We start from the raw sequence: 13,338 nt of genomic DNA on the forward strand, positions 1-13,338 counted from the left end.
CTACCATCATTTTTGCCTTCTGTTTTTGTCTCTCATCCTCTCTCTTTACAAACACTTTCTGTGCCTCTCTTAACAATTCATCTAATGGTTTTTCGCTCCACCCTTCTATCTTCTGTATCTTTCTCTATATGTCTGGCCATGCTTTTGTCACAAAATGTACTTTTAAAAAACCCTGTGCCACTAGGTCCTCAGGGTTCATTCCAAAGTATTTCCACATTGAGTCTCTTAATCTTTGCATGAAAGCTGAGGGAGACTCATCTTTCTCCTATCTAACTTCAAAGGGTTTAGTCAAATTCTGCGACTTCGGAACTGCCTCTCTTATTCCTTTTAGAATCAGATCTTTCAATCCCCTCATTTCTTCTCTATGCTCCGGGTTTTGATTTTCCCACTGGGGGGTCTCTGAGGGGAAACTTCGTCTCTCCCTGTCCAGCATCCCCATCTCCAATGGGATGTTCCCTGTCCCATATGTTAATGGCTGCTCCTTGTATAAGTCCCCTTTCTTCCCCAGTAAATAGCATATTCAAAATAGACATTAACTCAGTCCATGTATACAGACTGGGCCCCAAGAATTGATCAATTTGTTCAAACAACCCTACCGGATCCTCAACCAGGACCTTCATCTCCTTTTTAAATGTTCTGATCTCCCCACTGGTGAGGGGGCACTTACAAACCCAATCTCTTTGTCCCCTATTGGTACCTGCCGAAGGGGATAAGTCTTAACATTCTTCCCCTTTTTTTGTTTTTGTTTTTCCCCCTTAGACTTTGGTTTAGATACTCTGGAGGCCTCCTCTGCATCTACTTTAACTTCCCTTTCTTTTGTTGAGGATTGAGGGTCGGGAACAACAACATCTCCGTCCACCGCCCCTTCATCCTCCTCTTGTGGGTCATCAGTTCCCTGTCCCTGTCTGCCTGTCTCTCCTCCTCCCCCATTTTCACCTAATCTGATTTTATGGTACGGGACGGGGGGGAGCAAGCAGCCAAGAGGATCCCAGGGACTGGGTGGGGCAGAGGAGGAATCCTTTGTCTTTACTACCATCATTCCCAAACTGCCCTTCCAACAGGATGCATAGTCCGCCTCCTCTTGACTAAAAAGGTTGTTTGTTATTCACATACAAATCTAAATACTGACAGACCCAATCCTCGTCCGAACCATACTTAGGCCAGAAGACAGCCGGACGAAGGATTGGTTCTTTGGTCCATACTAAACAACAATATTTAATCATTTTATTTTTATCTTTTGCCCTTTTACAAGTGTTACTTGTCCATTCCCGCAACATCCTCCCCAATGGACTTTCAGGAGGAATGTTACCAGGGACCTTTTCTTCCTTTACTCCGTGACAGTTACTCTGCCAACCCCCCCATTTCTCGGGGCCCTCGCCAGTCCCTCAGCGATTAAATACCCCTTTTCCCGGCCACCAATGCAATACTTAAAAGTCAGTTTTCTTACCTTGGTCTGTGCACAGAGTTGCCTGGCCCCTTTTTGCCGTATTTTCTATCGACCTCCTTTCACTGTCTGATTCAGATGTCTCTCTTGTGGGATTCGTACCAGTCGCCCAAGGGAGCGGACCAAACCGGGACACGAGACCGCTCCTCAATTGGGAATGGGACGCGTCTTCCCAGTGTCCAAGGTCAGCAACTCCCCCCGGCGATGGAAGAACATCCTGGACGGCCCCCAATTGTGAGAAACAAAGCTCACACACTTCAATAATTTCAGTCCAAGATAAGATCTGAAGCAATCAGTATGTTTATTATACACTTGCAAGCATGGTGCCTGAAGTATGGCACCCAGAGTTTAGCAAGTACATATCTTATATAGGATTCACTACTCCCAACCCGGTGCCCATTACTATTGTCTATCTCTTGCCTTATCCGGCCTTGTGCATAACAAAGTACAGGTTTTACTCGGCCATTTCACTACATCCTGCTGTGGCCCATTGTTAGGTATATCCTTCTTCACCATTTCCTCCCTTTCCCCACCCATATTGATCCTTACGACCTTTTAATTGGCGTTTGTTTTTGAGTTTTTGCAAAAGTGGGAAACAGATGCTTATAACTACTGTTTGTACAGGCATATCTGGCTTAACCTACATCCTCACAGCACCTTATCTATTTGTCTGTAACATCTACCATTGTTTGCAGGCACGTTTCATTCTTGTATGCACATTTTAGCTAATACAAAAACAATTATATATTTCCTTCACATAAGTTTTCATTCTTGTTGACTCAGCTCTTGGTTGAAACAATTATACACTGGTGCGAGTGCATTTACCTTAATTATGATTGCAGAAGTAACACTACTTTACCTATATCCCACAGTGACTTTAGTTTCATCTTTTTTAGTTCATTCATGGGATGTGGGTGTAGATGGCTGGGCCAGCACTTATTGCCAACATAGAGTCATAGAGTTGTACAGCACACAAACAGACCCTTCAGTCCAACTCGTCCATACTGATATCCTAAATTAATCTAGTCCCATTTACCAGCACTTGACCCATAGCTCTCTTCAACCCATCCTATTCATATACCCATCCAGGTGCCTTTTCAGTGTTGTAACTGTACCAGCCTCCACCACTTCGTCTTGCAGCTCATTCCATACATGCACCACCCTCTGCATGAAAAGTTGCCTTTCATCTTAGACCTCTCCCCTCCAGTTTTTGACTGCCCTATCCTGGGAAAAAGACCTTGGCTACTCACCCTATCAGTGCCCCTCATGATTTTATAAGGTCACTCCTCAGCTCCAACGCTCTGGGAAAACAGCCCCAGCCTATTCAACCACTCCCTCTAGCTCAAACCCTCCAACCCTGGCAACTTACTTGTGAATTTTTTCTGCACCCTTTCAAGTTTAACAAAATCTTTCCTCTCATAGGAAGACCAGAATTGAAAGCAGTACTCCGAAAGTGGCATAACCACTGTCCCCCTAGTTCTCCATGAATTATTTAAAGAACTTTAAAACATATCCAAACTTACATAACTTCAACAGACATGTTCACAATTAAATGCATGGATCCCTTCTAAAACTAATTCACCCACAGACTTAAGTAATCAAGCACGCTTACAAGGATTTCTTACCAGACTAACGTAATTAAATGCAGAACAATTAAATTACTGTACATGACAATCTAGAAAATAGTTATGAATCACACTTAGTGAAATATTGGCATAAATGATCTGCAATCTATTGTTAGAAAACTATAGTATCAAAATAAGTTTTCTATTCCAGTCATGATAACAGCAGAATTGTGGAATATTCTATCAATGTGATTTGCAACTGACAAACTTGTAAGAGCTTCCAGGAATTGCCCTCATTTAAGATTGGAAGTGAGAAAAAGCACTGCATTGGGCTGCCCTATCCAGCAACTCACAACAGCCCACGAAGTTAACACTGCAACATGCCACCAATCTGGTGCATGGGATTGATGTGCAGTTTTCCCTGGGCAGCCTTAACAGGGCACTCTGCCTATTGTACACCTGCTCTAGTACACTGCTACTGTACACAGCAATGAACCTGACCACATCTCTTGACAGGCATGCTGCATTGCTGTTCTCTGAGAAGGATGTCATGGGATGCCATATGTTCTTCATTGCCAAACCATGCAGAGGTGTCTCCATTAATCCAAATCACAGTGAGTTCAGGTGCTGAGTCACTAAACTCCTTGTCCACTGATTCAATTTTGTCCTCAGTCAAACCTTCTGGTTTAGCAATCAAATTTAATATGATCCCAATAGGGCTGCAAAACATTTCTGTTGTTGCAGCTAATCATTTACTGTTAAGCTGAGAGGTTAATTGAATTCCCAGTTATATCTATTTAATGACTGCTGATTCTTCAGATATTCTACTGCTACTGACAACAGACCAACCTCCCCAAAATATATTAAAAAGAAAGCCTAGTGCCTAACAAAGAACAAAAAACAAAGAAAATTTACAGCCCAGGGACAGGCCCTTCGGCCCTCCAAGCCAGTCCAAATGTACTGTCTAAACCTGTAGGTCAATTCCTAAGCATCTGTATCCCTGTATCTGTCCAGACGCATCTTAAATGAATCTACCATGCCTGCCTCTACCACCTCTGCTGGCAATGCATTCCAGATGCTCACCACCCTCTGTGTGAAGTACTTGCCATGTGTATCCCCCTTAAACTTTCCACCTCTCACCTTGAAAGCATGACCTCTCATTATGGAAAAAAGCTTTTCTCTATCCATCCTATATACCCTTCATGACTTTGTAAACCTCAATCAGGTCCCCCCTCAATCTCCTTATTTCTAATGGAAATAAACCTAACCTACTCAACCTCTCTTCATAGCTAGCACCTTCCAGACCAGGCAACATCTTCGCAAACCTTCTCTGCACCCTCTCCAAAGCATCCACATCCTGTTGGTAATGTGATGACCAGAACTGTACACAGTATTCTAAATGCAGCCGAACCAATGTCCTGTACAATGTTAACATGACTTGCCAGCTGTTATACTCAATACCCTATTCAATGAAGGCAAGCATATTCTATGCCTTCTCGACCACTCTATCCACCTGTGCAGCAACCTTCAGGGTACAATGGACCTGCACTCTCAGATCTCTCTGCCCTAACCTTTTCTTATTTTTAAAAGGCAAGTGCATAGTGTTCCAGATGCAATTCAGTTGGTCAGACTACCAGGCTTGAAGCAAAACACACTTTATTCTTACACTATTGTTAAAATACAAACAAAAGAAAGAAGAATTGAAATAACTTAATCCTATTGGAAAACCTAATAGAGTAATAGATTATTTAACTACTAAACAGCAACTGTTCCAATATAGTAACATCCCAAATATACACCCTTGGCATGGGCAAATTCAGTAAATAGATTGTCTCTCATGCAATTCTAGCAGCAGTAAGAGAACCTTAGCTTTTAGCTCTAACAGAGAGAGAGGAATAACAGCTTCCACTTCCACCTTCAAGACCCTAACAACTACTGAAAGTTAAACTAAAATCCTGGTTCTGTGAGAACTTGACCCCACCCCTTCAGGAGGCTTCTATTGTTCCAACTTTAAAAAAAAACAAGGCCTCACATGGTGTTTACTTTATTGGCTTGGAGCAGAGTGCTCGCCACAACCTGCCTTCATAAAACAAAGCACAAAACACACCTCTTAAGGCTATAGTATCAGAGCCTAATTGCCTCTGAGTGATGGACTTGCTAAGCCATTTCGTAAGGTAGTTAAGATTCAACTACATCATCACCACCCTGGAGTCATATACAGATTATATTGTGTAAGGATGGCACCATTCCTTCCCTAAATGACATTAGTGAACCAGAAGGGTTTTTACAACAATTGATGAGAGTTGTCATGGTCACCACTACTGAGACCAGCTTTATATTCCAGAATTTTTCATTGAATTTCAACTCCATCAGCTGTCATGGTGCGATTTGAACCCATGTGCTTAGTGTGTTAGCCTAGGCCTCTGGATAAATAGTCCTATGACATTACCATTACTCAATGTCTACCCCAGCCTGAAAAGTCCATGTGCATTTTGAAAAGTTTTCTTTAAGCCCTGGTAAATAGACTTAATGGAGCAGGAAGAATGATGGATGGGGGAATCTATTTGGGTGGGAAGAGCATGGAGAATGTGTCTAATGAAATAACTTTTTCAAAGTGTCAGTAAACTAACTGATGCTCCATTTGCACTATGTGAGTCAATGAGCTGTCCTGTTTCATTTTGCAGGAACAGCAGAGGAAGGGGGTGATCTTGGCATCAGACAACAACTTCTCGAAGGCAATGGCACACCATGCCACGGAGCTCCACATCCCTATCTTCATTATTGTGCCTACCAACACTTCGCCAGACAAGGTGAAAACATGCCGTGAGTACGGAGCCATGGTGATTACCTACGGAAATAGTGCGCAGGATTCCCGGAGCCATGCACAGAAACTGGCCACTGAGAACGGATACCTTTTTCTGCAGGAGTGAGTTGTTCTTGTTTCACTCTCATTTCTCTCCAAGTCACAAAGTTCTGGGTCAACACCCATTCCAGGACTCAGGGTCAGAAGCAATCTTGGTTAACGCTCTAGTGCAGTACTGAAGGGATACTACATTGTCAGACATGCTATCTTTTGGATGGAGTGTTAAAATGAGGTCCCACTTTCTTGCTGATATGGATGTAAAAAGTCTTGTTGTGCTATTTTAAAGTAAGGGAAAGCTCTCCCTGGTGTCCTGACCCATATTCACCCCTCAATCAACATCTCAAAAACAGATTATCTGATCGTTATTGTAATTTTGGAGCATGCTGCATACAGTGAGGCAGGCAGATCCCATGCATTACAAGAGTGACTACACTTCCAATGTACTTCATTGACTGTCAAGCACTTTGAGATGCCTTTGGTCACAAGGGCTACATAAATACATCTCTTTCCATTTTACAGACCTGACATCACTATCAAAACATGCCAGACTTTCTCATAATCCCACTGGGAGGAGAAAGTCAATCATTTGAAAATATAATCCTCCGTAAAATATTCTTTGCTGCTGGATCAGGAATATGCCTTGTAACTCAGGCGTTTTAAAATTGAGGATTTGTGGGAGGGAATGGAATGTGGCAATAGAGAATTCCCACTTCTAAATGCTCTTTTAGGCTAAGGAGATCCAACTGAGATGTTCAAAATTCTGAAGGAGCTTAGTATGGTGCACATCTCGAATTTCAAATTTTCAAGTGAGTCTGTAAGAAAGGGCAATTACTGAGTTAGCTATTCACAGTTCAGATGAAAAATTTGGAGGATTTTGTTTGTATTATTCATTCACAGGATGTGGACATCAACGGCAAGACCAGGAATAATCGCCAGTTTCTAATTGCCCTTGAGAGGTTGAGCTGCCTCCTTGAATTGCTGCAGTCTATTTGGTGTAGACACATGCATGCACTGTTAGGTAGGGGGACCTCTGTAATCTGAACCTGGTGACAATGAAGGAACAGTAACTTATTTCCAGGTCAGGAAATAAGTCTTTAAAAGATAACTTGTGGCTGATGAATCTGCTGCCTTTGTCCTTCCAGGTGGTAGACGTCATGACTCCGGAAGGTGTTATTGAAAGAACAATGATGAGTTCTTTACACAGCGAGTGGGGAGAAACTAGAATGATGGACAGGCTGAAGGAGAAAGCATTGATGCATTTAATGAGAGGCTTTATGGAACTATAGCCATCAATCCAACTGGGCCTTGCCAATGTTTATACTTCACTCAAAGAGGGGTCTGATGAAAGGGGGATTTAGACTGGTTGAAGACTTCTATGGAATATGAACAAAAGCATGTGGCAGTTGGACCAAATGGCCTGTTTCTGTCTTGTGGATTTGATGCAGAATGTCATTGCTTGTGCTCTTGAGACACATGTTGTGCATTATAAGTGGTAAATTGTTCACTGAATAGAGTTTCTGATCAAGAATGTTTTCGAGGACTAAACGTTCTGAGCCTTGGTCTTTGTTCGGATACCTCTTTCACTGCCAGGATCTCTGGGAAAGACATGGGTGCATATGATTTCCCAAAGGGACACTGATTCAACCAAGAAATTACCACAGTTTAACAAATGGAATCAATGTCCCGGTATAGTATTGAGTAAAATCATTCACAAAAACTTCTTTAAGAATGCAGAGCTTGCTCTCATAGGAAATAATTGCAGTAAATAGTAGATGATGAAAGAAGGCAGCAGGCTGGAGTGGAGCATTAAACCAGCAAGGCCTGGTTTGATCAAATGGCCTGTTTGTCTGACATTTTGTGAAGTAAAGGTGTCTACTGTTGTTGTGAGTTATCAGAGTTAGTGGAACATTGACCATATTGCGTTTGTTTCTGACAGGGAGGACAGCGCACCTTATTTGGCAGGACTGGGCACCATGGGGCTCGAGGTTTATGAGCAGGTAAACAAGCTGGATGCTGTGATCCTGCCAGCTGGAGGAGAATGTAATCTCCTGGCAGGGGCTGCCGCCCCCATCAAACATCTCAATCCGGGCATTACTGTCATCGTAAGTTAAAGCAGACTGGCATCATTCTATTGAATTCAAAAGGAGGGTTTGGGGAGGAAGTTCACACCTTGGGTTGGGAGATGGGGGTGAGGTGGTGGAGGTTGAGGTGAGTTGGTAGAGGTTGAGGCGTGTTGGTGGCTGAATTTTAAGCTAATCAATGCAAAGAGTTTTAGAATTATTAGGGATGGAGCCAGAGATGGGCATCAACATAAAACTGGTGCATTCACATTGGTCACATATCTGCCTCACCCATTACAGGTACTCAGTAGAATTATCCCGTGCATTATACAAAGAGTGAAACATGGAATTCTACCATTTTATGTCTATTCTGCAAACCTCCATCCAATTCCAACCCCTAAGAGTGCATTATGTCTCCCACTTTACTGGGGAAACCAGCTCTTGGATATGTAGACACCATAGTCCCAGAAATCCATAGGACCAGAGGATTGCGCTCTCATGAGATTCCTGTTTAACCTGAGGGTCACCATGCCTCAGTCGAGCGGTGATGTTGAGAAGGTAGGACTTGGGTCCACACTGTTGGCATTCATTCTGTTTCGTAAACTAGCCAACTCAGCTAACTGATTCCTCCTTGAATATTAACTCCAATGAGTGCCAGTTCATCCCTATTATCTCTTGAGTGTAACCTGGTTTGTTCTTAAAGGGGCCATTATTTACAATATTGTCAATCCAGTGTCAAAATATCCTTAGAACAGGTTGACTTTTTTAAAAAAATAGGAGCAGGAGTAGGCCATTTGGACCCTTTGTCCTGTTCTGCCTTCTAATATGATCATGGCTGCTCCTATCTTTGCTGTAACTCCACATTCCCCTGCCTGGGTCCTCCACCATTACCCTTTTCTCCCTTGTGAATCAAAATTCTGTCTACATTTTCTCTAACAATGGCCTCTAACTCCGAGTTTAGAACACTCTCCTATCTCTTTACCATATGCAAATACGCTTTGCCCCTGTCATTGCGGCGGCTGCCACTGGGGGTCGCTGTAATGGGACCTCCACCCAACACAACCCCTTTGGCCAATCAGCAGCTCCATCTCACACGGCCTTGGCTCCCGCCATTCCCTTTTGGTAAAGCCACTGCCGATTGGCCGGGCCATGGGACAGCCGTATTCGCCTCGAGCAGTTTTGCCAGGCTTTTTCCCCCCATATAAGTGGGTGGCATGGTAACTCAGTGGTTAGCACTCCTGCCCCACAGCACCAGGGAATGAGGTTCAATTCCAGCCTTGGGCGATTGTCTGTGTGGAGTTTGCACGTTCTCCCCATGTCTGCGTGGGTTTCCTCTGGGTGCTCTGGTTTCCTCCCACAGTCCAAAGATGTGCAGGTCAGGTGAATTGGTCATGCTAAATTGCCTGTAGAGTTAGGTGTATTAGTCAGGGGGAATGGGTCTGGGTGGGTTACTCTTTGGAGGGTTGGTGTGGACTAGTTGGGCTGAAGGGCCTGTTTCCAAACAAATTAGGGAATATAAAAAAAAGGGTACCTACCATCTGCTTGAGGTCCCTTTTGCAAAGCTGGGTTTTGCATGATTACAGAATGATCAGATAAGACAATGTTCCTCAAAAGGACGGCTGGACACTGTCATTGTAATGATAAGGTTTTGTATTTTGTCTTATTTAATTGTGAGGGTGACAGGAGTAGGAATGCTCTCCCAACTCTGAATTAAATTGACAAGCTATAGTTGCACACACACCCTGATCCCTCCCTCACCTTTAGACAATCGAGTTCCCAACTCCAGATTGAGGACAGGTTAATGAAGCAGGCTTGTATTCCATGGAATATGAAAGGTTAAGAGGTTATTTGACACAGTTGTTTAGCATTTTGGAAGGAATTAACAGGATAGGCAGAAACCTTTTTCACTACTGGGAGTCTGGGAAAAGGAGGCAACCCTTCCAGGAGGAAGTTTACAAACAGTTCTCCACGTTGAATGTAGAAGTGTAGACCTACCTCTCATGAAAAGCAGTAGGAGCTAATCAAGTGAATAATTTTGAATTTGAGATTGTTTGATTTTTACTAAGTGCATTAAGGAAATAAGGATAAGATGGTTGGAATACATTAGGATACAGTTTTGCAATGATCTGATTGAAAGGCAGGACAAGCTCAAGGATTTGTATGGTTTCCTCTTGTTCCAATGATTCTAAGACAATCAACAGATATTTTGATGGGATGTGGGCAATGCTGTCACTCCCAATTGCCAATGAAATGAGTGGCTTGCCAAGAGACTTCCATATTATTACAGGGCTGGAGTCACATGTAGACCAGACAAGGTAAGGATGCCAGATTTTCTTCCCAAAAGGACAGATGAGTTTTTAGATATTTTCAATTGACCTGTTCAGAGGTATCATGTGGAGCAGGTGAAACTTGAACCCAGGCCTTGTGGTTCAGAGGTAGGGACACTACTATTGTGCCACTAGACTGTCCAGATAGACTTTTACAAAACAGCAGTGTTAGGGTTAATTTCCAGTTTGATTTTATTTTATTCATTGAATTTAAATTCCAGCAGCTACCACGCTGGGACTTGAACCTAAGTACCTAGAGCGTGAACCTGGGTCATTAGATTATTAGTTCAGTGACATTGCCACCACATCACAATCTCCCATCCTTGGGACTGCAGAAGGCTCAGCAAATGACCAAGTTCCTGACGCCTGCTTAAGTATCAGATTGACTCAAAGCAATTGGCTCAGGAAAAGCAAGTGAAAACAATAGTGATAATATAACTAATGCAAAGTCTTCTCTGTTGACCAACTAGAGAAGTGGAATTAATTGGAAGGAGTATCATAACTCGGGAAGATTGTTCATATTTATCAGGTTTGTGTCTCTTTGTTTGCGATTTTGTTTTCTAAGAGAAAACAGTGATATCTGGTTCTGTCTTCTTCACCCACAGGGTGTGGAGCCTGAGAATTATCCGACACTTCAACAATCCCTTGAGCTGGGACAGCCTCCAGCAGACTTAGCCTGCACTAGCCACAGATTATACGGAGGTAAATAATTGTGGAAAATAACTGTGAGCCAAAGTGTGGTGGATTTTTTCCCCCACAATTGGTCATAGATCGAAGTTAGTAGTGACCACAACATTTAGCCCCAACTGTCCAACTCAGCATTTACATACCACATAAGGGAACCAGTCCTGATCAGATTCAATGTTCTAATATCTCTTGGATGCATTTTCCTTCATCCACTTGTCCAGTCTAATTGTGGATAATATCTGCCTCAACCAATTACATTAGAAGTCATTTCCACAGCCTCACAGAACTTCATGAAAGGTAGTCTCATTTTCCACTCTGACATCTGCTTTGAGAGATGCATTCTGGTAACAATCAGAAAGGTCTAACATCAGAAGCAGGCATATTCGCTGATGATTGCACAATGTTCAGCATCACTTGCGACTCCTCGTAAATTGAAACAGTCCATGTCTAAATGCAGCAAGACCTGGACAATATCCAAGATTGGTCTGACAAGTGACAAGTCACAGCCATCCCAGGCAATGACCATCTCCATCAAACAAGAATCTAACTCTTGCCCCTTGACATGCAAAGGCATTACCATTGCTGAATCCTTCATTATGAACTTCGTGCATTTGAGGCACGGTTTACCATTCACTGGAAAGCGAATTGAGCTAATCACGGAAGTATAGTGGGTACAAGAGCTGGTCGGAGGCTACAAATCCTGAAAGGAGTAACTCATGTTCTGACTCACCAAAAGTCAAAACCTGTCCAGTATTTATCAGGGTGTAACAGAACACACCACACTCGCCTTGATGAGTGCTGCTCCATCCAAACTCAAGAAACTTGACACAATCCAGGACAAAGCAACCTGCTTGATTGGCACTAGCATCCAGTCCCTCCACCACTAACACTCAGCAGCAGTGTGTACAATATATCATTGTTCCCTCAATGTCACTGGGTCAAAATCATGGAACTTTTTCCCTAACTGCATTGGAGGGGTACCTACACCGAATGTGGTGCAGCAGTTCAAGATGGCAGCTCACTACCACCTTCTCAAGGGAATTAGGAATGGGATTTAAATGCTGACCCAACCAGTGATGCCCATATTAGCGAGTTTTGAGAAGATTTGTAGCTCAGGTTGAGGTTTTGGATGTAGGTTTGCTCGCTGAGCTGTTGCCCATATTCTCCAAGTGAATAAAAAAAAGTTACCTCATAATTTTCAACTGCGGACAAATTCAAGCTACTTAAACTGATCTAAATAGCAAAGCAGTTTCCAGAATTTCATATACGTGAATCCTAGTGAATTTAATAAACTGGCTTGTAGATTATGAGGCTCCTAGGCTGCCAGAACATGAACATGCCTCACCATGGAAGGTGAATGATATATGGAAAATAGTGTAGGTAGAATGTTAAGAGCCAACCTGGAGTTGTAATCAATTAGCTTCTTGGAAGGAACGGTGTTGATTATGAGCTTTAAAATTGTTTGAGAAGTATTTTGTATTTGTAAACTGACTGGGTCAACAACACCAACCTGAATTTTTTGACAGATGTAACGATGAAACTTCCATTATCCATTATTCCACTGTTAATAGGATGCCCTACAATCCCTGATACCACCATGTCTGTGCAGCTAGAACATAATCCCAACACTAACAACTCACTAAAAGATTCCTGAGATTTCATTGGCCTAAAGTTTATGTTTTTTTTGGTTTGACCCAGGTGATTTTATGGCTGGATGGGGAGTGCACCTGGTTCTTATATGCAGCTTGACAAATTGATACGGAGGCCTTAACATTCTGACTCCTGTTTCTATGGCCCATGACCCTCTTACACTCTATAACTTCCAAAATCTACAGTTTACAAATCTCTATATGTTTTTGTAATTGGCTTCTTGTATATCTGTAACTTTCATTGCTCCACTATTGGTTGTACTGCCTGCAACTTTGGGATTCCCTCCCTAAATCTCTGGTTGCCCTATCTCTGTCTGCTTAAAATCAATCAAGATTTTGGCCAACTACCCTAATACCTTCTTACATTGCTCAGTGTCAAATTATGTTTGAAAACACTCCTGAGAAGTGCTATATGATGTTTTTAACTGTTAAACGCACCAATGAAATTGCTGTTTTTGTGTTGAAAGTTTTCTCTTTGTTTCACAGAATTGGTCAACGCTTCTTTTGGCAGTAATGCCTTTCAGATTACCAAGAAACTCATAGATAAGATTGTTACCGTTAAGTAAGTATTAAATTATTTCACAGGAATATTCTTTATGATAGTGCGGCAAAGGATATTTAGAATTAGATATACGCAAACTACTATCTCATTGCAATAATTAACATACTCCTTCAGTACTGTGTTGAAGAGCGTGGTGTTGGAAAAGCACAGCCAGTCAAGCAGCATCCGAGGAGCAGGAGAA

General features: G+C 42.5%; 1 protein-coding gene and 1 long non-coding RNA gene across 3 annotated transcripts in view; one reads left to right on the forward strand and one right to left on the reverse strand.

Moving 5' to 3' along the window:
• Positions 1-13,338, forward strand: part of LOC140484595 (L-threonine ammonia-lyase) — a 56,352-nt gene that overhangs the window by 20,017 nt on the left and 22,997 nt on the right. For both annotated transcript variants that reach the window (XM_072583086.1, XM_072583088.1), the window contains exons 4-7: positions 5,694-5,935; positions 7,809-7,974; positions 10,865-10,961; positions 13,082-13,157. In XM_072583086.1, coding sequence (XP_072439187.1) covers positions 5,694-5,935; positions 7,809-7,974; positions 10,865-10,961; positions 13,082-13,157 — 581 coding nt within the window. The remainder of the gene's footprint in view (positions 1-5,693; positions 5,936-7,808; positions 7,975-10,864; positions 10,962-13,081; positions 13,158-13,338) is intronic.
• The window catches only part of LOC140484596 (uncharacterized), a 36,682-nt gene that overhangs the window by 11,601 nt on the left and 11,743 nt on the right, over positions 1-13,338 (reverse strand). The window lies entirely within an intron of this gene.

Source organism: Chiloscyllium punctatum, chromosome 13, assembly GCF_047496795.1.
Source record: "Chiloscyllium punctatum isolate Juve2018m chromosome 13, sChiPun1.3, whole genome shotgun sequence".
NCBI classification, from domain to species: domain Eukaryota; kingdom Metazoa; phylum Chordata; class Chondrichthyes; order Orectolobiformes; family Hemiscylliidae; genus Chiloscyllium; species Chiloscyllium punctatum.